The sequence below is a fragment of the Sturnus vulgaris genome, chromosome 1 (genome assembly GCF_052056855.1).
Source record: "Sturnus vulgaris isolate bStuVul1 chromosome 1, bStuVul1.hap1, whole genome shotgun sequence".
NCBI lineage: Eukaryota > Metazoa > Chordata > Aves > Passeriformes > Sturnidae > Sturnus > Sturnus vulgaris.
Genome location: NC_142243.1, coordinates 46661080 through 46684096, shown reverse-complemented (window position 1 = coordinate 46684096; position 23017 = coordinate 46661080). Strand labels below are relative to the sequence as shown.

Below are 23017 nucleotides of genomic sequence, written 5' to 3'. Positions count from 1 at the left end.
GGCTGCTTAGACCTGAGACACTTAGAAAAACTGGACAACTTACTCTTACATCATCCTAAAACTCCCTAAACTTAGAATTGTTCCAGTCTGCCCTTTTCCTTTTCATATTGGATTTTCTTCATATTTGTAGGGCAGTTGCATTTGAACATTGCCATTGCTTGAACAGCTGCATCTACTTGTCTATCATCCAGTCACTCTCAGCTATTTGTGTACCATGATTATTGATCAAGCTTCACAACAACACTTGACTGTTCCATCAAATTCTGCAGCTAAGATTAAAATAGTTACAAAGAAAAAGTAGATGAGGTTCTTTGCACTCATTTGAAATGCATTCCTTATAACTAAAACAACTGACAGTTAACCCTACCTTTAGAGTACCTCCGGGTTTAAGAGTTACACAAACATTCATCCTCTAGAAGCCAGAAGGAAAGTCTATCATATTAATGGAGGTGCAACCTCAGATACTTTAAATACTATTTTTGCCTTTAAAGCTTCTTTAGCAATCTATTTTGTCTAAGTATTTTTAAAGAGCACAGTTCTGTTCTCCTTACCTGCCACCAATCGGATTGTTCCCAAAATACCAAATATAGGCCTTGTAACAGCTGAAGGGGGAACATCTTTTTTAACTGAAAAGCAGAAGAAAAGAACATCAGAATTTCAGACTGCTTCTTTCAGGCCTGCATTGGAACACTATTAGAACTAGGTCTCTCCAGCCTTCCTGGCAAATCAAGTTCTGCTACAGTGTTAACTAAAAGACACAAAGCATCAGAATTTCAAAGCCTCTTGGAGCTTCAGAAGAAAGATCTGGGATTTTAACCCACTTTGTAACCAATTTCTCATGGTTAATCAAAGTAGTCATTCAACTGAATAAATTCAAACTTATTTACTTGATAGCATAGCAAGTAGACTCCTCAATAATGTGTTGTCCTGCCAGCTTCCAGAAGTTTTGTTTTGAAGCCATCAAGACATAAAGGACAATCAAACCATAAGTGCTTGTGCCTCCCAGGCCTGTTTGCTTCTTCTGAGCCTTGGTATATTTTTGTCTCATAAGACCTAAGCTCTCTCTACAAAACTACCAACAGCAGCATACATGTGGCAAGGGACACAGTATTCCAAACAACATACCAAGAGATCAAAAAAGTATTCAAATATCAATTAAAAGTATTAGTATGTGTAAATTTCATTTACCTACACTTCTAAAACAAAAAAAGGGATATTAGAAAAATCTAAAAAACCCTAAAGCATTCCCCAGAATGAAGCATTTTCCCAGAACTCAGAAAACTGAAAAAGGTAACCCTTGAATCTTCCTTTGCTTTAAACACCTTGCAGGTTCATCTGATAAAAGAGCAGTAGTGAGAGAGATGTAGACTGACCAAAGAATTATCTTGTTAGTTTTGAAGGAGAAATTCAAATAATATACTATGATACTAAAAGTATCAGTGGGATGGGCACACTGCTCTTACATGAAGTATACAAGAAGCCTAACAAAAGGTCAGTAATACTATGGTACCAAACTCCTGAAGAATCAAAAGGGAAGTCTCCCAATGCCTTACATTTTTTTGAAAATATGAAACAAAACTGAATAACAATAAAATGAACTAAAATTTTCAATCAAGAGGCTTAAGACTATTCCCACTGACATTTGAACCTGGATTTGCAACACAAAATGAAAATTTATAGTACAGGTTTTTTTACTGTTGCTATTTCTGAAGGCTTTATGAAAAGTCAGGTTTCAGTTTTATATAAAAGGCAGCACTGGGACAATTTGCAAAAGGTGCAGAACTCCAGTGTTCAATCCTTTTCCTGTTTGATCTTGAACTTCTAGCACCAACCCCAACCAGCCTGGATGAGTCAGCTTCCCTTGTTGTGATGGACAGTCTTACCAGGCAAGCACTATCATCAGACCCACAGCCTAAAATTTGAAACAAAGCTCTGCAGAACAGAACACAAAGCATTGTTTTAAACAGTAACTAAAAATAAAAACAATTATATCAGTATCATCTCAGTAAGGTTCTGAAGATCTTCGTGGACTCAGAGGAAAACAGACAGAAAGGACTTGTGGAGGCCCATGGGCCTGACATGGCCCTGCCTTCAGCCTTGCCCTGGAGAGATGTCCCTTGAATGGACTGTGATTAGCTTATCTCAACCCTCCTGGAAGGATGTTCCTTAGGTTGGCACATCTTTTCTTATGGTGAGCTATCCCAAAGCCCTCAGCGATCCCATCACACCCTAGTACCCATGTTAATCCTTTGTAACCCATTGGTCTTTCTCCCTTGGTACCACGCTTGCTTTTCCCCATAAAAACCCCAGTTTTTCAGGGAGCTGTCGTTCCTGGCTCCCTTCACAGAGCTGCTGGATAATAAAGGAATCTCTGTGGCATTTGCCATACAACACTTCTGTCTCTCTGTCCCTGAGAGAGCCTGGGATAGCCTCACAAGCAGAGCTGGAATCACAGAGACCTGATATCACTGAGAGCTGATCACTTGTGGCCACAGGCCACAGCTTGCTGAGGTTTATCCAGTGGCTAGGAGACCTGCCAGAAGATCCCCTTAGAAGGCTGTCCCCTGTGGGACCCTCTCTCTGGGAAGGTTGGGGGCTTTCTGGGTCTGGAGCATCAGATCTCCATGGACCCCATAGAAGTCAACAGAAACTGTATTGAAAAATACTGGTGAGGAAAGTCACCTGTAAGAGTGACTTCTGTGGAGACTCTGTCAATGGCAAGCACATCATCTGCTCCATCATCACAGGCTTCCACATAGAACTTCTCTGGCGTTGTATGCCTTTAAGGGAATAGAGAAGAAAAAGGAATTAGTTTAGCAAAACTCACTTGGATTTGTTTATTCTTCACCACCTGAAGACAGAGCAATCAATTTTACACCTTATTTCATCTGCAAAATAACAAAATTCTCACTGGATTGCTTCCCAACACCCACTGATGTTGACAGTGTAAGAAAAAAAAGGCAAGTCCAGCTCATCAGTTATTGTTAACCATGAATTTTGCAATCTTAATCCTTTTTTATTACCATAAGGTAAAGACATGAGAGTGAATTTGTATACGTAGTGATCCACTCTAATTCCTGTAAGCTTGAACCATATCTGATAAGCCAAAATCCAACATAAAATCAGAAGTTTTTAAACAAAAAACTTCCTAACAGATTAGACCACATCCCTAATGCAAATCTAATAAACATAAAACATAATGTACGAAATGATAAAAAAATAATAAACAGTGTTGTAAGCATTACAATAATCCACTAGAAACAACACAGTAGAAGTAAAAAAGTTCAAGTGGAAAACTAATTTATTAAAGCAGGTGTCCCAACACTACTGTTTCTCAGATGTGTTAGCCAGGTCTACATAACACACATGGCATTAACATGTATCCCCACCAGAGAGAAGTCACACACTGACTTCCTCTTCAGACTTCATTGCCATCTTTCCCTTCCTTCCCCCTCAAAACCAGCACAAAACCCAATGCTAGCCATAAATAGTTTTTAGAAGTGTTCCTCAAAAATACACCCACTGTGATATTTGCAAGAAGCCAGATATGTTATACTGTGCATCAATAGGAGGGTTATGCAGGACTGACCTGTAGCTGTACACAGGAAATGCTCAGCAAATAAACAAAACCCCCCAAACATTCAAACTATTATTCCTGACTCTTACAGTCATTTTTGTTAGTTTTAGGCTTGGCAAGACATGGGGTCAGAGTTTTAAAATTCTTGTTCTGGTAATAGGTAGGTATTTTTAGGCTCCTTCTCCCTATACAGATCTTTCATTTCTACACATCTTCTATTTTTTTAATCATTCAGAAAGCTGAATTAGAATACTAATTTAGATCAGAGGAATCTGATGGCCAGGTTTTGGTAGGGGGGTGGGGATGGCTACAGAACTGGCTCCTGTGAGAAAGTGCTGGAAAATTCCTGTGTCTGACAGAGCCAATGCCAGCTCACTCCAAGACAGACCCACTACTGGCCAAGGCATAATAGTGACAGTGGCAGCACCTCTGGGATATCATATCTAAGAAGGGGAAAGTGCTCAGCACAACACCGACTGCAGCAGGACAGAGTGAGAACATGTGACAGAAACAACTCCGCAGACCAAGGTCAGTGCAGAATGAGGGACAGCAGGTGCTCCAGGAGCTGGAGCAGATTCCCCTGCAGACCCTGGTGAAGGCCAGTGAGGCAAAGATGTCCTTCTGCAGCCCATGCAAGTCCAGGGCAGAGCAGAGATCTACCTGCAGCCCTTAAGAGGGTCACAACAGAGCAGAGTGATGCTCTGAACAGGTTTAGAACAGGGTGCTAATAACACCAATGTTGTGGATTTGATCTTTATATGGGCCATTCACTTAACAGCTGAACTTGATCATCTTTGTGGGTCCTTTCTAACTCAGAATATTCTGTGATTCTGTGAGGCTGTGACCCCATAGAAAGCCTGTGCTGGAACAAGCTCCTGGCAGGGCATAACCCTGCTGGGAAACCATACTGGAACAGCCTATTCCTGAAGGACTGCACCCTGTGGAAGAGACCCACACTAGAACAGTTCATGAAAAAGTACAATCTGTGGGAAGAACTCACTGTGGACAGGCTTGTGGAAAACTGTGTCTGGGAAAAGGATTCCATCTGGAGCAGGAAAATGAGTCCTTCCACTGGGGAAGCAGCAACAAAGTGCAATGAACTGACCACATACCCCACTCCCAATCTCCCTGTGTTTCTGGGGGAGACAAAGGAAGTAGATAAAATTAGAAGTGGAGTTGAGACGGGGAAGAAGGGTGGGGTGAGACAAAGGTGTTAAGATTTGGCTTTATTTCTCATTATCCTACCCCGATTTGATTGTTAATAAATTAACCTAATTTCCCCAAGTCGACTCTGTTTAACCAGTGACTGTAATTGCTGAGTGATGTCTCCTTGCCCTTATCTTGACCCAAGAGCTCCTCCTTTTATTTTCTCTCCCCCATCCATGTGTGGAAGGAAGTGACAGAGTCACTCCAGTGGGCATCCAGGATCAACTCACCACATTTAACAACTCTTTTTAAGATGTTTAGAAGACCCTACTTTCCACCCACTTAAAGCAGGGACAACTTCAAAGTTTATTCCAGTTCTAAATTAAATCCTGTTTCTCAGGATGAATTTTGAGTCTCCTGAAGGATGGCGATTCCACAACCTCACCGGGAAATTAGAGGAAAGCCAGAGGAGAACGAATACTGAACTGAAAAAAACCACCAAACAACAAAATACAACCAACTGAAAAATAGTTAAGTGTTCATCAGATAATTTTAACTTACAGGAAAATGAGTCAAGGGGTCCTAAAACTAGACACATATCTACAGTATTTCCTTTGTAAATCATCATCCTTAAATCTTTCATGTACACATATTAAATGCTTAATCTTTGAAAACAGAAGCACCAGAGTAAGAAATACAAACATGCTGTTCACTGAACACTGAAGCTTTAAAACATCTACTAAGCTTTCATTACTTTTGTTTTTGATGAAGTGCACATGTGCACCCCCAGCTCTTTAGGGGAGTTTCACAGCAATAATGGGAGCTGTTTTTATGGCAAAGAAAGCAAACAAGCATACACAGACAGAACAGGGGCAAGACAAGCTTAAAGACATCTACAAACCCTCACTTTGTTAAAGAATCTTAAAAAAAAAAAAGGATATACTATTTAAGATGCACTCAGAAACCTACAGCTAACTGGCAGGAAGTAGCAGAAGGCATTTTTTCCACAAGAGAATGCTGCAGCTTATCTTCCATCGGTTTAGTTGAACACTCGTTGGGATGTCAGTTGATACACAAGATTCCAGGTATAACAAATGGGAAGAGATCCTACGAAGTTTAATATTGGATCTGTTATGCCATTAACACAGATACTTATTGACTCTTACTCATCTGAGCACCTCAAGCAAAGTAAGTTGAAAAAATACACTAACTTATCAGGCTGTAAAAAACGTGTTGAGAACTACAGTTTCAGGTTTTGAATACTCTGTATGAAGAGCACAACACGGACAAGACATCTACACTGATTGTACAGAGTACAAAAAGCATTTCCATCCATCATCAGTATTTTTAAAAGCTGCTCCTTACATTATAAAGTGCAACATGGCCATGACACTACTACAGTCTCAGAATAAGAGATTCACATTCATATTGGTTAAAGCCTGTTTTTAACCAACTGAGAAGAAGCTTACAAATCTCAAATAATTGTCCTATAAACAAATGTTTTCTTTATCACATGCAAGAATAACAATTTCTCCCAGAAGAACAAGAAGTCTTTTATCTCAATATCTCCAAACTGAAAAGAAAGAGTGAATTAGGGCTGCCACTGCAAACGATGCTTGGTCTCTCAATGCGTCATATACCCGCTTTTCTAGATCAGATCCCAGCATTTCTCTCTCTCAAATCCTAGACCACATTACTTCCTGCCACTAACACTGCCCTTTTAACAATTTTGTCATCTTCATTTCCTCTTACACAATGCCTATAGTTTAAGCAAAACTAGAAATTTATGTTTCACATTTCTTTGAAGTCCTCCTTCCCATGGTCCTCTCTAGGATCACATTTGGTGAGAAAAGTGTCATGGAAAATGTAAGGCAAATCATCCCTGTTTTCAGCTCAATGGACCGAAAAGGACCAGCAGCTTGCAGCAGTCTGAAACAGAAATGTTGACTCTTGACTTAGGGGGGAAACAGGGGTAAGAGGAAATGAAGTTATCAATCTATGAAGTTGACAGAACTTGAACAAAATACTGTTGGGATCATCTTTAAAAACTGCCTTAAATATAGCTGTGCAACACAAACTGGAAAGCCTAAGGCCCTGCAAGATATTAAATTCGTGCTTCAGAAGAAGTGGGATAATTAGTGCTCTACAAAATTTTCAACAGAAAGAAGATTCACTTGGTTCTTGCTTCATCTGTGCAAGAAGTTCAACATTTCCTAAAGTAAATATAGTTGAAGAAGAGGCCAAGAGTCAAAGTAGTTCCAGCCCAAGTGCTGATTTACAACTTTACCAACTACAGAACTAGGCTTGTAGTCTCATTCAGACTTAGATGACCTTTTCTATCGTAAAATTGCTATAATCAAGATGATTGCCTCTCACTTGTCTTTCAGAAAGGAAGCTGATGAACACTGCATGCAAGAATTGGTTAATCTCCAAACTGTACTCACCAGCAAGCCTGTACGTCTATCACAAGCGTAGACAAATAGCACACATGCTAATTTTACTTCTATGACAGGGAAATATTAAATGGTGAAGAAAAGATCATTCACAAGTAGAAATTGCAGATTCATTCTATTCTTTTAATGAAGCAAGGATAGATGAAGTCCAAGTGCCAGTATTACATAAAAAGTAACAACGAGGAAAGCAGTATTTTATAGAAGCTCCATAGTGTCTGTAGTTATGTTTAGAACTGGTTTTCATACACCCAGCCACATTCTGTTTTTGCATAAACTTTATATTTCACAGTGGAGCCTGCCTTCTCCTCAGCTACATTGTCACTGCTGTCTAGAGCCATACAAGAAATGAAGCACTCTCACCACCTTGCTTCATGACCATCTAGCTTCCCTTACAACTTAACAGCATGTCAAATCTTCACAAAATTGGAGTATTTTTATTTCCTTTTTGTAACTAAAGGAAAACTGACCACCATTATAATGAACTATTTCTCAGTATTGCTAAAGAACAAAGGAAGTGATAAGCACAAATTTAACATTTTATATTTTTAGTATAACTCACATTACTCAAGAGAAGAAGTACTGAATTCCCATTCCAAATATTACTGAAGGTGACTTGAATTTAATTTTTATAATCTTCTCCAACAGAAACTATGTGGATTGATGCCAAGAGATAAAGCAAGTCAGTACATTTCATTCCTACAATTCAAAGTTGCAGGGAAAAAAGTATTGATTCCCAACACAACAGAAACATTAAAAAAACCACGAAAAAAAGAACAAACCACTGCTTTCTTATACCAAGCATAAAGTCAGACTCATCGGCAGTTGAGATAGTATTTCTTTTGTTTGTGTATTTGTTGTGAAGTTTCACTTTCTTAACTACGTTATAAAGCAGCATTGTGTATCATACAGATGATGCACAGTTGCATCCCACGTTTTAATTAGGCTGATTTTGCAGATAGGAATATTCCTAGGTTCAGACACAGCATGAAAGAAGACCCAGCATGCTCTAATGGCCACTAAAGATAGTACTTTACTCAGTATCACTTAAGTCTTCTAGGCCTCAACAGCCAAACTCTTACTTCAGCAATTGATTATTTCACCATAAATACTTAACACTGCTCTAATGCAGGAAACTTTTTGATGTCAGCCTCTGAATACTGTAACAAAGCAAGCCAAAAGCACACCCAGTACTGCACAGAGATGCATTTGGGATCTTGAGCACAGCAAACTGCTCTGCAGTGAGGGACGAGAAAGATGTTAGTTTATGCAGAGTCACAACAGTATGTGAAGTAACACAGCTAACACACTGGTGGTTTCAGTACTCCAGAGAGTCCAGATTTTCTAGGTGAGCAGGTGTGCTAATTATATGCCTCCCATAAATATTACTCCTCAAGCAGAAACAGCTCAAAGAATTGGAACATCTCCCATACAGCAGTAGCTGTTGCAAGGAGAAAAACCCCAGGACTTAGAAAACTAATGGAAATACCATTTAAAAACAAAACAGAAAAGGCATATATTAAAGGCCTAGCTACATAATGTCTATTTCCAGTGAATTTTCACTCTACATAAAAATAATTTACTACATAATGCTCAACCAACATCTCTGAGCTTTACCACAACAGCCACTTGGAGCAGGAAGAAAGGAATTTGTAGCTGTTTTTTTCTGGAAGTGTTACTGAAACCAAAATGCCCTTTTAGACTTTCCCCCAGACACACAGACAAGTGGAAGGCACTGTGCTCCAGTGCAGTAGCTACCAAAGACTGACAAGTACTTTCACAAAGTATGTGAGGCAACATAACTATGGGTAGAAGGAGTTAAATCTGAAACACAGCTAGTGTAATGGACCCACAGGATACTGAGAAGGATATCAGCAAGGTAAGTCTTCATCCAAGCACAAAGAAAAAATAAGTGATTTTAACTGAGCCAAAACAACAGCCAGAATTTTCTCTATTCTGCAGACACCTTTAACAATCATTTTATATATATTAACAGGACTGGCAACTCCATTACCAGTTGTGGACACAACACCTGCAATGGCTGTTTGAATTTTACTGTTTATTCCTGAGGCTACCAGAAGAAGTTAATTAAATAAAGCAATGACAGAGGTGACAACTACAGATAGCAGTTTTCAGATTCATAGTTTCCCCAATAACTGTTGGTGTAACTCAGCAAGTTCCATAAGCAGCACAAATGCCAAACATCAGCACTTTTACTGTTACCACCTGAACTTCACCAATGACACCGGTCAAAGCATAAACAGCATGAACGACTACTTTTGATAAGGTGAAGAACACAAGAGGTTTGTGTTGAGAGCTGGAACCTGTGGGTGGATGTACAGAATTGGGTCCTGCAGAGCCCTCCAATCAGGGAAGTGCCATACAGGGCTAGCAGACTACCCAGAAAAGGTACATTGGCAGAATCTGACCTTACTATCTTAAGAGTGAATAATCTGTTAAAAGCCCAAACCCAAACCCTGCCACCACTAAATCCCCAAATTGAAGTCTAGCCTGGATTTTTCATAACATTCTCCTTTGACCTGGACAATCTGGTAGGTTTGACTCATCACCCAAGTTATGGCCCTGTATCTTCAAATGCTTGGTAGAAAGGCTGCAGCCATTATCACAATAAACTCATTTTTCAGAACACAGAACAACTCTGTTTTCATGTTTATGAAAAAACTCATGTTAAACTACATCTGAGACAGCCTTGTTCTAAAAAGATCAAAGCTTACTTTAAGCCAAGATTAAACTTTGAATGTTTTTACTAGCCTGTAACCAGAAAAGTGCTTTTACTTGAAAAACTTCCCAGTAAGAACAACTGTGCACTAAAAGTCACAGAACTGCTACTCACACAACCCACCTTTGTTCCTCTCCAGCCAAAAAGATGACAAGACCAGCTTAAAGAAAGACAAATACTGCTAAGGTGACAAGAGAAGGGAAAAAAAACCCACAAAAAACCAACAACAAAATTTTCTGCCAAGTAAAGTCTTTCAGCCATCACTGATGATCTCACTCTTCAACAATACTCAATTATCTCTAGGGCCGGTGTACCATCACATAACTACCTAACCAAAATAAGAAGCCTATTGACTTTGAAACATGTAACAGCATTATGGCAAAATGTTTATACAGACCTCCAAAAGAGCTGTTTGCTCTGGATCCAAAAGATGACTTTCAAGTGAAATTTAACAGAGCATAAAGTACAATTAAATCAGGCTTAGGAGTCACTTTCAGATACTGCTACCTGAAAATAGAACCGGTATCTCAATAATGGAGTTTCCAGCTACTGTTTAGAGGTCAAAAGCCTGGGAACGCCTTCAGGACACACAGAAGCACTTCACTTTTGGCTTCAGACAGTCACGAAGAGTGTCATGCTCCGAGCAATATCCTTGAGAGTTTTAACCGGTCGGTGTTGAGGGTTTATAATGGAGATGCCTCTTGTAGTGTTAACTTTGCACTGCTTTCAGTTACGCAACTTCTGCTGCTGTATTAAAGGCAGCAAACATGTGGCATACACATACATTTAAAGGCTTACAGTCTCCCCTAAAAAAAAATTGTTTTAATAAAAAGTTACACTAGGCAGTTAGAAGAATTTATTCGGAAAAGTCACAGCCGGCACTGCGCAGGAAAGTCAATGAAAGTTCAAAGCCCTCAAAGTTCAGTCATCAGCTGGCATCAAAACCATCACACACCACAAAAAAAGCCCATTCGTGTCACGAATGACCAGTGGACAAGCACGCCTAGAGAACCTTCTGCTGGCAAGCGGCGCTGCACACACACAGCCTTACACCAGCGCCCGAGACCTTATAGCAGCCAGCTACCAGCACGAAGGCAGAATCACAGAATTGTCAGGGTTGGAAGGGATCTCCGGACATCACCAACCCTCCTGCCAAGGCTAGGTCACCCAGAGCAGGTGACAAAGGAACGCTTCCAGGTGGGTTTGGAATGGCTCCGGAGAGGGACCCCCCACAACCAGCAGGCAGCCCTAGCTCCACACGCCAAGGGAAGGCTCGCAGGCACTGACCTCCTGGACACGCAGGGAGGGCAGCGAAACAGACACGGGAGCCGCCCGTCCGCAGCGCTGTCGGATGGACGGCGACAGGGGACCCATGTCCGCGGCCAAAGTCCTCCCTCCTCCTCCCGCACGCAGCCGCCACCTCAGGCCAAGCCCTTCGCGGACTCTCGGGTGAGCGAGGAAGCCGAGATAGGCAGAAAGGGCAGAGGACAGGAAGGTGGAGAGTAGGAGACAGCAAGGGACGGGCGACCGTCACTCCACCGGCGGCTCCTCCCTTCCCTTTCCCTCCACTTCAGCAGGTGCCAGAGCCGCGTCACCCCCGTCCCAAAGGGTCACTCACAGCTTCAGGCTAGCGTAGGCCGCTGCTGCCGTAGTTCCCGCTGGTGCCGCCGTCGCCATCCCTTCCCTCGCGCTGTCCCCGGCCGACCGGCTCCGCTCCGACCTGGCCGCTCCCTCCTTGCCCGACTGACGCATCCCTGGGCCAAAGCGACGGGGCCCCGCTCGGGACAAAGCTCCGCGGGCGCGCTGGCGAGCCCAGGGCGGGGCACTGCCTATGGCAGGAAGGGGCGGGGCCCGGCTGGCTCGCAGGCCCCGCCATTGGCTGAGGCAGCGGGAGAGAATTATGCTGAAGTAGGCACGGCCAGTAGCTGGATTTCGAGCAGGGCCAGTGGCGCAATGGATAACGCGTCTGACTACGGATCAGAAGATTCTAGGTTCGACTCCTGGCTGGCTCGGCTGCTCTTTTTTTCACCGTCCTTTTTTAGGTTTTTTTTCCCTCTTCTACTTCAAGCCGAGGATGCTGCCCACAGCCCCCCCCACTCCTGCACAGGTCCATTGCTGTCACCTTCTTACCCCCAGCGTGGAGGTCTCTAGACCTCCCAAGGTTGGGTGGTGTTACAGGGCTTCCTGCCCTTGGCAGCCCCCCAACTCGGGGACAGCTGCTGTGTACCTGGCCACACTTGCTGACCCTGCAGAACATGGGATTTGGTGAAGAGCAAACCTGGGGCACCTCCTGGCAAGTTTCCCACTGGATCCAGCTCTGTGGGTGTCATGCCCCTGGTTTGGGCAGCTTCTTGCCCCAAGGAGGGGGAACTATAACTAGTTATTCCTATTTATTTGCTTCATTTTAGCTGGTAGCTCCAAGCTGCTGTGGTGCTACTTGGCCAACATCCAGTCTTTGGGTGTGAGGCATCTGGTAGCTAACAGCAGGGGCACCATGTGGCTGCCTGACTTCCAGAGCCATGGGAACTACCCAAAACTCAGGAACCCATCCCCACCAATGCTGCAAAGGAGACTCCCATGCTGGGGTCAGAGCCTACTCCCACATGTGGCACATCCCTTCCCAGCTCCTCAGCCTGGGACCTGGGCCTCCCCAGAAGGATGCCAGAGCAGGACAGCCTCCGATGGAGCTGCAGCAAATACCAGCTGCCTGCAAAAGACTGGAAATTCCCAGTCAACCCCACTGAGATGGTTCTCCCCACTCTCAGCCACTGAGGTGGGGGGGCAGGGGTAAGGAAGAGGTAGGGAAACCATTATTTCACAGCATAACTCCCCCCACTCTGGACTCTGGGCAATGGCAATCGTTGTAAGTTTAGGAAAGACTTGACTCTGAGAGTTGCTTAAAATACTGTCTTTAATCACTGAAATCACAACAGGCCAGTGGCTTTGTTCTGCTACTGGTCTTCATTCTTTATAAATACTTAACAGCACAGAAGAAAAGAGGGCTGTGTTCACAGGAGGCTAAGGTTAGTTACACCAGCACAAATCCTAAAATACTCTCTGCTGAAGCTGAGCTTTGAAGAAAACATAAAATAACTAGTACCATTCAGTATCGTTAGCCAGGCTCTGGATCTGCTTTCCAGATCTAGAAAGCCAGAGCATGGGTGTGTGTGCCTGGGTCCCTGCCTGGCCATGCTCCGCAGACCTGCTGCGTGGGGAGGAGGGTTGGTGCCAGCAGGGCTGGGAACTGTAGCCCAGCCATCCCTCTACCAGGGCCACACAGCATTCCTGCCTTTACAGGACTCTTTGCCATGTATTTGCATGTGGGGACAGTTTCTTCCCATCTCCTGTCATATCTGAGTGTGTTGCAGATGCATCTTGCCACATTAACTTCTAGCTACCCTGGAATAAAGCAGGGTAAGGATTTTTATTGCTCAGGAAAGCTTTGCTTCTCCTTAGGAAAAGGGCAGGTGAGCAGTTCCAAGCTCTCTCTGGGCTTGTGACAGGAAGATATCTGCCCAGTCAGCTTCAGTAAGTACAGCCAGGGCTAACTGCAGCCAGTGAGCAGCAGGACACAGAAAGGGAAAAGAAAAATGAACGCACAAATGCTGTGCGATGATGAGAGATGCAAACTCCTTCCCAGCTTCTCCCAGTGGCACAGGCACTCACAGGATGGGGGAAAGGGATGTGTATCCAGTCATAGCCCTTCCCTGCCCGCAGGTACTGACTCCAAGGGTATTTCCCAGTGATGAAGCCTGTGTCAACTTGTTGTTACATTCATGCACAGAAAGTTGCTTAAAAGGCATCTACAGGCACTTAGCATGGGCACAGTTGTGAAAGGCAGGTGTGCCATAGGTAGCACCTGCCACGCATCCATGTGCACAGACACAAATGCACACACAACCCCAAAAGTGAGCATATAGCAAGTGGTCAATGCCCACATAGGATTTTTTTCCCCCCCAAAAAAGATAATCCTTTATTTGGAATGGCCAGCCAGACCTATGCCAGGTCTTGGAAGCCCAGTTTTCCCCTTTCAAGGCTGACACTTTGTACCTGATTGCTGATGAAACTCCATCATTTCCAGACTAAGCAGCTATTCACTTTGCAGTAAAAAGATCTATAACATAATAAAAAAAAAATTAAACCTTGAAAGACTGGGAAAATGTTTTAAATGTATTAAAAGCCCCCAAATGAAATTGAGAAACTGAAGAGCCACAGATTTTTTTCAAATGCTCCTTACCAGAGTGTTAGAAACTCCTGTTCCCTGTGTTTTAACATCAGGGCAGTTTCCAAAATTGCTTTGATCACAGGTGCTACTTACACTTTAAATTACACAAAAATGTCTGCTGCTTCTGCAGCTGGGGCTTCCCCCCTGCTCTTACGCAAAAATCCCTATTTAAATGAGTTTCTGTATTCTAAGCAATAGAAATTTAACAGCATGATCTGAATGAAAAAAACCTTTTAAGCTCTGATTCTTCAAAGCAAGCTTCAGGGAATTCACTTGAGCAACTATTTGCATTTGAGTTACTCATTAACAGCACAATGGGACTTCCAAGGGTCCCTTACTTTAAAACCAGTCAGAAGAACTTGCTGGGGGAGGGATCAAAACTAACCTTTCATAGATTCTTAATAAATGAAAAGGCAACAAAGTTCATGTGAACGGCAAAACCCAACGTGTATAAGCCAGGAGATAGGTGGAATTTAACATGTTTTTTGAGATTCTTCTGCAGAGGACACAAAGCCTCACGCCTCCAGCTCCAAAGCTATTTTTCTCTTTGGAGGAGCTGCCTGAAGGCAGGCAGTGAGGGCTTGCAGCTCCCACAGATGCCTGGTGAAGGGTCAGGAGGAGAAGGGTTCCTCTGCGCAAGATGCCCCTGCCTGCCCCTGTGTCACATCCACTGTCAGGCAGCTGCAGAGCTGGGGACAAGCCGGGGAAAATCGACATGGACTCAAACACTCACAGCCTGAAAGAAATAATACTGCGCTTAAATGAATTCGAACTCCCAGAGATAGAAGCAGTGCAAGTTAGCACATGCAGGGGTGCAGGGCAGTGCAGTAGATGCTTTAGTTTCAAAACCACAAGCTCACAGGCTCCTTTTTCAAGAGCTTCACACTATCACTTCCAGCTTTGTAAATACAGGAAAGGAGAGTGTTAGCATTTAACAATTTATAGCGGACCTCAAAACTGGAAGTAGGGCAGCCTTCATTTCCCTAGCGCTGAGGGATACAGGATGGCTGACAGGAGTAAGAAGACACTGAGTGGGAGCAGAGGCCAAACTCCCTGGTGATGCAAAGAGGCCTCTTGCAAGACATCTTGCCACAAACTGCCTGCTAGAGGATTTCCATGAAGGAAAATTGTCTTCCTCATCTGCTTCTCTCCTGCTTATTTTGAGGTTGTGGGGAAGGCTGAAAAGATGAAACAGAAGTTTAAACTGCAATTTAAAAAGAAAATACCAGTTCCACTAGTGTTTTCAGATCTTCACAAAATGAGGCTAAAAAATGTGCACAAGGGCTTGATCTAAAAAATCAAGAGGTAGCAAAAGCATGAACTACATAGCAGCTGGTCTTTCAGAGACAGCAACAGATGACCAAGGCTGGTGTTTCCAGCTCACTTCAAAAAACCCAGGTTCAGCCCAGGGCACAGAACCACCTGCCCAGGACTATTTGAATATTTACTAGGGATTGTGAGCCGGTGTTATTTTCCACCTCAGTCCCTTCAGACAGTCCTAAGATCATAGTCACACCTTGAATACCCCCTCCCTGCTCCAGCCTAGCTGTCCTGCAGGACACAAGTTGATGGGATGCACTGGGGTGAGAGCACTATGGGATCTGCCCTGGCTGTTGCCCTTGATTCATCCTGCTTGGATGCAGCACTGCTTACATTTCATGTCAGCTCCCATACCTTTCCTAACCAGCATTTGGTGGCTAAATTTAGGGCTCTAGGAAGGCTCACATATTTGGGGTAAATTTTATCTCCTCTAAAATCACAGGTAAAACTCTCAGAAGATATATTTCACAGTGGTAAAGTGCCCTCCCTTGAGCTTTCAGTCACTCACTGAAGGGATGTATGTCCCCAGGAAAAATGGTGCTGCAGAGCCAAGCTACACCAAAGCTCTGGATGGCTTCCAGGCAGGACCAGCCTCCAGCCCTGAGCTGCCATCCCCATCCTGAAGAGCAGTGGAAACAGGTGGAAGCACTTGCAGCTGAATGGGGCAGAGGGCTGGGATGGTCAGTTGGCACCATGAAACTCCATGCCAAGCCCACCAAGCTCCTGAGGCTGGGGCACTTTCACATTTCAGCCATGGCAAGATGATTTATTAGCACAGGCAGAGACAGACAATTTGCTGCTACCTGACACTTGTGCTGCTCCAGATGGGTATACATTGCTGTCTGACTACATCAAGTAAAGTTCAAGCTACATCTGTGCTATTGGAAAAGAGGTTTGGTTGAACTGTAATCGGTTTTTAGCATGGGCATGTTTTGGGAGTCCCAGTGCTATGGCTCAGCAAATTTATTGTCGTTTCCACACTGAAAAGATCTTCAAGATTGTCATCCCATCCTTGGCCGTCAGAACCAAATTTACATCTTTAGCATAAACACATGAGGATTTAACTAATTTTCCACACAAAGAAAGAGTAGTTAAGATCCCCAATTGCATGGGAGGCTTTAAATTAAGAATATTTTGTTAAACAAAAGTACCAGTACATGACGGGCTGCACAGCTTTGCTAGGTACAGAACATACACTGCAGGCACACCTATCATGTAACATGTAACACGTATGAAGGGAACAGATTTCTTTGACTATAAAGTGGGGGGCGGGGGGTGCACGGTTAAGAAAAGAAACGATTTGCCTTCCTGCTTTCTCAGCAGAACGAAAGTAAGAGCCAAACTCTCTAACCTCTTGCTCAGATAAGCTGTTATTCATAGGAGCAAATCTGTTTATACCAACATGCTCATCTGAGTTCAGGTTGTGGAGCTGGGCTCTAAATCCCTGTGTAACAAAGCCTTCATAACAATCTCAAGTTCGCTCCCCAAGCTCTAAGTAAGCACCACTATGAAATGGTTTTGTGCTGGGTAAACACCATGAAAAGGAATAGCCAGGCTGAGGGCTGAGCTGTGAGGACAAACTGGAAAACTCAGGCAACTGTCTGTATGGAAAGCCTTTTTCCAAAGTGAGCTCTGCAAACAATAATGAAGGTGGATTTCCCCCATTTTCACACTTTCAGCATCCTGACCTTTCCTTTCCAAATATGATCCACTGTTCAGACTCTGACACAGGAGACCGGCCCCTATGTGTCATGCTAACACACAAGCCTGGGCCCCAAGTCTTTGCATTAGCTTAGCCTAGCTTGTTCCAGTTTTTTGTTCTGTTTGAAATGGGATGTTGGCCTCCAATTGCCAGACAGCATTGCCTGGTTTGTGCTTGGAGAGTTGGTGCTTTTACAGCCAGACATGATACTGGAGTTCAGGGCATTAAACCAAAAGGTCTGAGAGTGCCATTTTGTACAGACCCTTCTTTTCCTAAAGAATTAATAAAAAGAGAGAGTGTCTAAAAAGCTGGTACTAATAGGTTGATGTCCTTCAGGAAACTTGATGAAATGTGCTTTCAGGAAACAGTAGACTGATGGGATGTCCCCAGCAGACAGGCAGGCAGGCAAGCCAGCCTCTGGCTTTTTAATTGTGCATGGCATGATCTGAGTTCATAGGCACAAGAGCAAATTCAGTGTTTTCACTGAAGAATCTTCCAAAATGAGCCCAGAGGAATCTCCGGGTGACAGAAAAAGGCACGTAAAAGTAAACTGATCAGTTTAGGTAACATGCCCCATTTTTCGTCAAGTTGATGCAGCTGAAACCCACAAACATACAAACTTCGTGAATCCAGCAAAAATCTCTCATATCCTTTGACAGGAATACTGCTGACTGGCAAAAAACATGCACATGAAATCAGCCGAAGGAGGGGAGAGGGAGATCATGTAACAAGTCTTCTGTCCTGGCTTTCCAAAGCTGGCCATGCTGACTAGTAGTGGTGCTGGTAAGCAGCTGCTGGGGTTGTGCCATTCTCTATGTGTTTCAGGTGACAGGAATGACAAAGCAAATGTTCATCCAGTGGGTAACAGCGATGTCCATCTTCATCATTCAGTTCCATCCCACAGTCCTGCAAAAAGAGGCCATGCAAATTATTAGAGCTTGTGTTCATCTTCCAGTGTCAGCTGGGGTCTGGCTTCCCAGGAAAGTGATTTTGTGACAAGGACAGAAGACACCCAGCCAACGGCTCCTTCCTAATAGGTCCTGCATGTACCACAAGAAGAAAAACATCTGACATAGGCATTTTGATGGGCAGCCTTGTACAAATTTGTTTAAAGCAGTTTTATTGAATAAGCTTTATCTTGTCGTAAGGTGCAACCCTCTGTATTTTTAACACACTCGTGTCTCCTTACACTGTCAGGTAGAAGATACCTCTTCACATTACAGTAGTACTGATGTGAAATCAGCTTGTGGAGTCATGGCCTCTTTTCACTGCATTATAAGCACAGTGAGAAAAGACAACTATTAATTTAATTCTCAGTGCAGACGTATGGCAGCTTTCTGAGAAGCCTTGCACAGAGACTAAATGGTTTTTAAGAGCTGGCATCTCCTGGAATTTTTTCTTGTGCAGCCATATCCTTTCTTCAGCCCCAAAGATACATTCATTTCCCATGAGCGTGAAGGTAACTTATACCTCACAGGATCAGTCACCACCTAAGCATTTTTCAACAATCTGACTTGGAAATCAGATACACTGATGTGATCTGGAGCTCAAGGCTTCTGAAAGGAAGCAACACACATTACTAAGTCACCATGCTTCCTGCATTAACAAATAAACTACCAAGTTTGAAAAGCAATAATTAACTTGTTGCCCATAACTTTACGGATAGCAAATGAAATTATAACTGAAACACATTGCTGCAAAAACTTTTGTCCTCAGTCTGGAAATTTCTCAATCGACAGAAAGGATCTCACACTGCAAGGTTTGAATTGCTCAGCTACTGCTACTGTAAGGCAGGGGATTTATTTCAATCTTAAAAATAATAGCAGTGATGACTATTAAGCACCCACTCCCTGAGAAAGCTGCTCACCTACCTCGCAGTGATAACATTCCACATGGTAATCCTTGTCCATGGACACAACCCGAATGGTCTCATCAGACCCCTGTGAGCATTTGAGCAAAGGAGAAATTACAAAGGATTACAGCAGGATCAGACACATGCACTCTGTAGATTGCTTCCTGAAACAAAATGAATGTTGAGGAAATACATTTGAGCAGCTGGTTGGAGACCACAAATAAATCTTGCAACTTGCAGTTATTTTTACAGTAAAGCTTCATCATTGACTGACTGCAGATATCCTCTAAAATGTGACACCAGAAATGTAAAAATGTTCTGTTTAACAGTAGTATCTATCAGAAATCACAAATTAATGACTTGGTAATTTTAATAGATCACATTTTTCAGAATTTTAAATTAGTTTTGCCCAAGATTTATCTCCTCCAAGTATTAAAATGAGTTAGTCCCGAGTGTCACACAGAGGACATTCATGAGTACCACCAGCATCTATCGAAATAAAGGAAAATTCTCCTGAACATAAAACTAGCAGCAGCCTAATCCTGCAGGACATGAAAAATGCAGCCTGGCCAAAGAAGAATAAGCTTTATTATTGAACAAAAGAAGTCACATCTCAAGAACAGTGCATGAGCTTAGACTAAAGGGTTGCACTCCAGAGGAAGTGACCATCTCTCCCCATCCACAAGCATATTCGTCTTGATGCATGGTCAAGTTGTGAAAGAGAGCAAGGCCTGACTCTCCTCTCCTGAGGGAATATGGAATAAAAGGCTCTCACCTCAGAGGGCAGAATGGGAAGTCCACACGCTGCACACTTTGGAGCTAAAACTCTGGAAGAGCAATGAGAAATTGAAGGCAAGTCATTATGGATCAACATAAAAAGAGGGGCCTGCATGTTCTCAGTGATAACCTGAAAAGCTGCAGCTGTAAATCACTTACCCACAGGAAAGCTTTGTATCCTGAGATCATAAATTAATTTTCACATTTATTTTAAGTAATGCTTGGCACATGTTGCTCAATCAGGCAAAAAGAGACCTTATATTTCACATTTAGTGCCAGAAAAAATACAAAATTCCCCTATAAAATTCTTGGCTGCTACTAAGAGATTTGGAAAAGAAAATGAGGAGGAACTGAGCAGGACTGCCCCTAGAAAAATCCATAAAAAGAAGTGGAAGCCTCTGGGCAGAAAACTTTTGAGAAAATACTGCATGACTGCACAACTTCTTAAGGCCTTATTACACAATAATTAATTAAATTAAATTGCAAGGAAATATTAGTTATTTCAGAATAACGATGGCATACAAGGGCACTAATCTCGGCAACAGCATTCTAACAACTCTAGTCTTGGCTAAACGCAGAAGAGTTCCAAGGGCTGCCTGTGCAACACTTAATACTCTCCCTGCTCAGAAAATGGAGCAAGGAAAATGGAGCAAGGACCAAAGTAAGCCAGAAGGACAGACAAAATGTGTGCAGCTCTAATACCTTAACTACTAGCCAAGAGCACAGTCATTTTATTTTACAGTCTAAATAAGAAGTGATTTTTAAAGTGCATTTATCAGTTGTTTAATATAGAGCTGGGTAAAAGCTTTGCTTTGCAGGTTCAGTGGCAATTCTTTAAAAGTCAAATTCAGCCCTTCAACTATTCAAAAACAAAATCACATTGATTTCCACAGGCATTCACAGGCTTACCTTAAAGCTGACGAATTTTGTACATCATTGAACATTCTCACTCTTTCTGCTTTGCAGAAGGGGCAGCTGATGCCCAGAGGTTATTTGACTTCACCAGAGTTACAGAGGAGTCAACGGCTGGATAAGCAGAGAGAAGAGGAATTTCTAGGGTCTAGCCCCATCCTCAAACTTCTAACCATGTCCCTATTTTACTAATCTGCACCCCTAACTAGCTGAAAAGATAAATTAGAGGCTTGCAGCTTGGAACATCTCTGCTGTTTATTTTGCCCTTACTTGTGGTAATCTCTGACACAGTAGATTTTGTTTTCAGAGTCTACAGTGAATGGCACACCATCCAGACACTCGTTGCAGATGACGCATCGGAAGCAGCCCGGATGATACGATTTCCCTAGAGCCTGCAGGATCTGCAACAGAGCAAGAGAAAGGAAAAATGCATATGAAGAGCCAATAAAGGTGAAAACAGTAAACACACAGCTTTACACCAGATAATGCTGCATATTCATCAGCAGGGCTGCCTCTTTTTTCCCATGTCTCATCTGAAAAATCAGTTAACAAGGATGGAAAGGGCAGCTGGAATCAAAATATAGCATCTGGCTCTAGAGATATTAATTATCAGCATGAGTAAGAAAACAATTTAGAGATTCAGTCAAGGTATTTAGCATGACAAAGCATAGAAGTGACAGAATTTAAAGGAAAGAAAATAATTTCTGAAGTCAGCAAGTAGAGAATACTTAGCAAGATCACAAGGCAAGATGTACCAGCCGAACAAAGGAAATACACTTTTATATTCTCCATGAGAGGTTGAAACTAGTATTATTGCTAGGTTTTCATAATTCCCTAGGTATTGAAGGGCTTTGTACTTGCTTGCTTGGCTTTCTAATTAGCACAGAGTATGGAAACTGTGTTGAACTCAACAGCTGTAATTCACTACCTGGAATACCATGGTCCATCAGTAGAAGGATCAGACTTCTGAGTAGGAAACAGCTTCCAATTGTAACGCTTTCCAGTGTAAGCAAGCAAACGAAGATAATGAATGATAAGCATTAGAAAATGTTGGGAGGCATGCTGTGAACCAGAAATTCCTAATTTCTTTGCCTCAGTTGTAGTCTTATACCACCAGCTATACTGGTCTCCCTCTGAACGTCCTAAAACTGAATGCTGACCCCCTGAGCGTTCCCCGCTCCATGAACATCTGGAATGGATGGTACCTGCTGCAGGCTAGTCCTGCTTCACAGATCTGAACTGAGGTCTGGATCATACACTCTGGGTCAAACCAGAGTATCAGTACCCACAAAAAATGACAAGGAAGTGACTTAATCCAGAAGATACATGGGAAGCCACAGCTTTACTGCAGGAAAGAGAAGCTGAGAGAGCTGCACTGATGCCTCACAGCAAGGGAGCACTGCAGGGCCACAGCACTGCTGAGCAGGAAGCATCAACAAGATTACGAATAACACTATCCACCGTAGTTCAAAAAGGGATGAAAGACCTGGAGACTTTGCTTTTCAAGATCCACTGAAAACGGGCAGAGCAGTGTCTCTGCACCACGTACAGTAGGGTGTCAGCCTCACTTCCTTGAAAAAATTGACAAAAGGCTCAGTGGATTTTCCTTCTAAGCCAGTCTTGCACTAGGCAAACTACCAGATAATAACAGACAGCATTGGATATGAATATATTTTGCTTTTGATGCATTCTTTTAAAAAGCTGTGGGAGTTTTTTCTCCTAAAGCAATTATCACTTACCATGTCCATTATCAAATGACCACAAATGAAACACCTGTCAGCAGACTGCTGGAAACCAGAATACTGCAAGGACAAAAAATAATTAATTTAAAATTTCACAAGGCCACTCAAGCATAAACAACGGTGTACTGTGAACTGTTACTTGCATATTTGTTATTGGTCCTTTTTCTGTGCTCCTTACACAGAGAAGTTAAACTTTCCAATGCCTTTTTCATTATATAAAGATGTGGACATATGATATTCTATCTGATATTCTATCTACTCTTCTGACTTCCCAGTTTCAGAAAGAGTACAAGTTCCTGTAACTTCCAAATCCAAAATTTAAGATAATTTAAAGTATAAAAATAAATACCATAAATGCACATGCGAATAAAGCAGTTACTAATAAGACTTATTTACATGTTTATACATGCCACATGAATCTACAAGACAAGAACTTACTTGTGTTTATCACATATTTATGTCACAATATCTATATATATAGGCCTGGAAAGCCAAATTATTTTTTGGTTACATGGTTATAATTCTGTTGAAGCTTCTCTGAGGTCAGTGGTATTGTTCCAGTCCCCTGTTAGGA

The 23017-nt window shown here is 42.6% G+C and overlaps 2 protein-coding genes and 1 non-coding gene across 3 annotated transcripts in view; 1 reads left to right on the top strand and 2 right to left on the bottom strand.

Moving 5' to 3' along the window:
• SACM1L (SAC1 like phosphatidylinositide phosphatase) overlaps positions 1-11740 on the bottom strand; it is a 31190-nt gene extending 19450 nt beyond the window's left edge. Inside the window, exons 1-3 of the mRNA XM_014889637.2 lie at positions 11532-11740; positions 2683-2780; positions 552-626 (exon numbers count right to left, since the gene is read on the bottom strand). Coding sequence (XP_014745123.1) covers positions 552-626; positions 2683-2780; positions 11532-11665 — 307 coding nt within the window. The 5' untranslated portion in view covers positions 11666-11740. The remainder of the gene's footprint in view (positions 1-551; positions 627-2682; positions 2781-11531) is intronic.
• Positions 11741-11852: 112 nt separating this feature from the next.
• Positions 11853-11925, top strand: TRNAR-ACG (transfer RNA arginine (anticodon ACG)). The gene has a single exon. It is a non-coding gene; the product is annotated as a tRNA-Arg (tRNA).
• An 881-nt stretch (positions 11926-12806) lies between these two features.
• Positions 12807-23017, bottom strand: part of LIMD1 (LIM domain containing 1) — a 33379-nt gene continuing 23168 nt past the window's right edge. The window contains exons 4-8 of the mRNA XM_014889626.2: positions 22441-22503; positions 20972-21102; positions 19788-19839; positions 19032-19100; positions 12807-18066 (exon numbers count right to left, since the gene is read on the bottom strand). Of these exons, the coding sequence (XP_014745112.1) occupies positions 17929-18066; positions 19032-19100; positions 19788-19839; positions 20972-21102; positions 22441-22503 (453 nt within the window). The 3' untranslated portion in view covers positions 12807-17928. The remainder of the gene's footprint in view (positions 18067-19031; positions 19101-19787; positions 19840-20971; positions 21103-22440; positions 22504-23017) is intronic.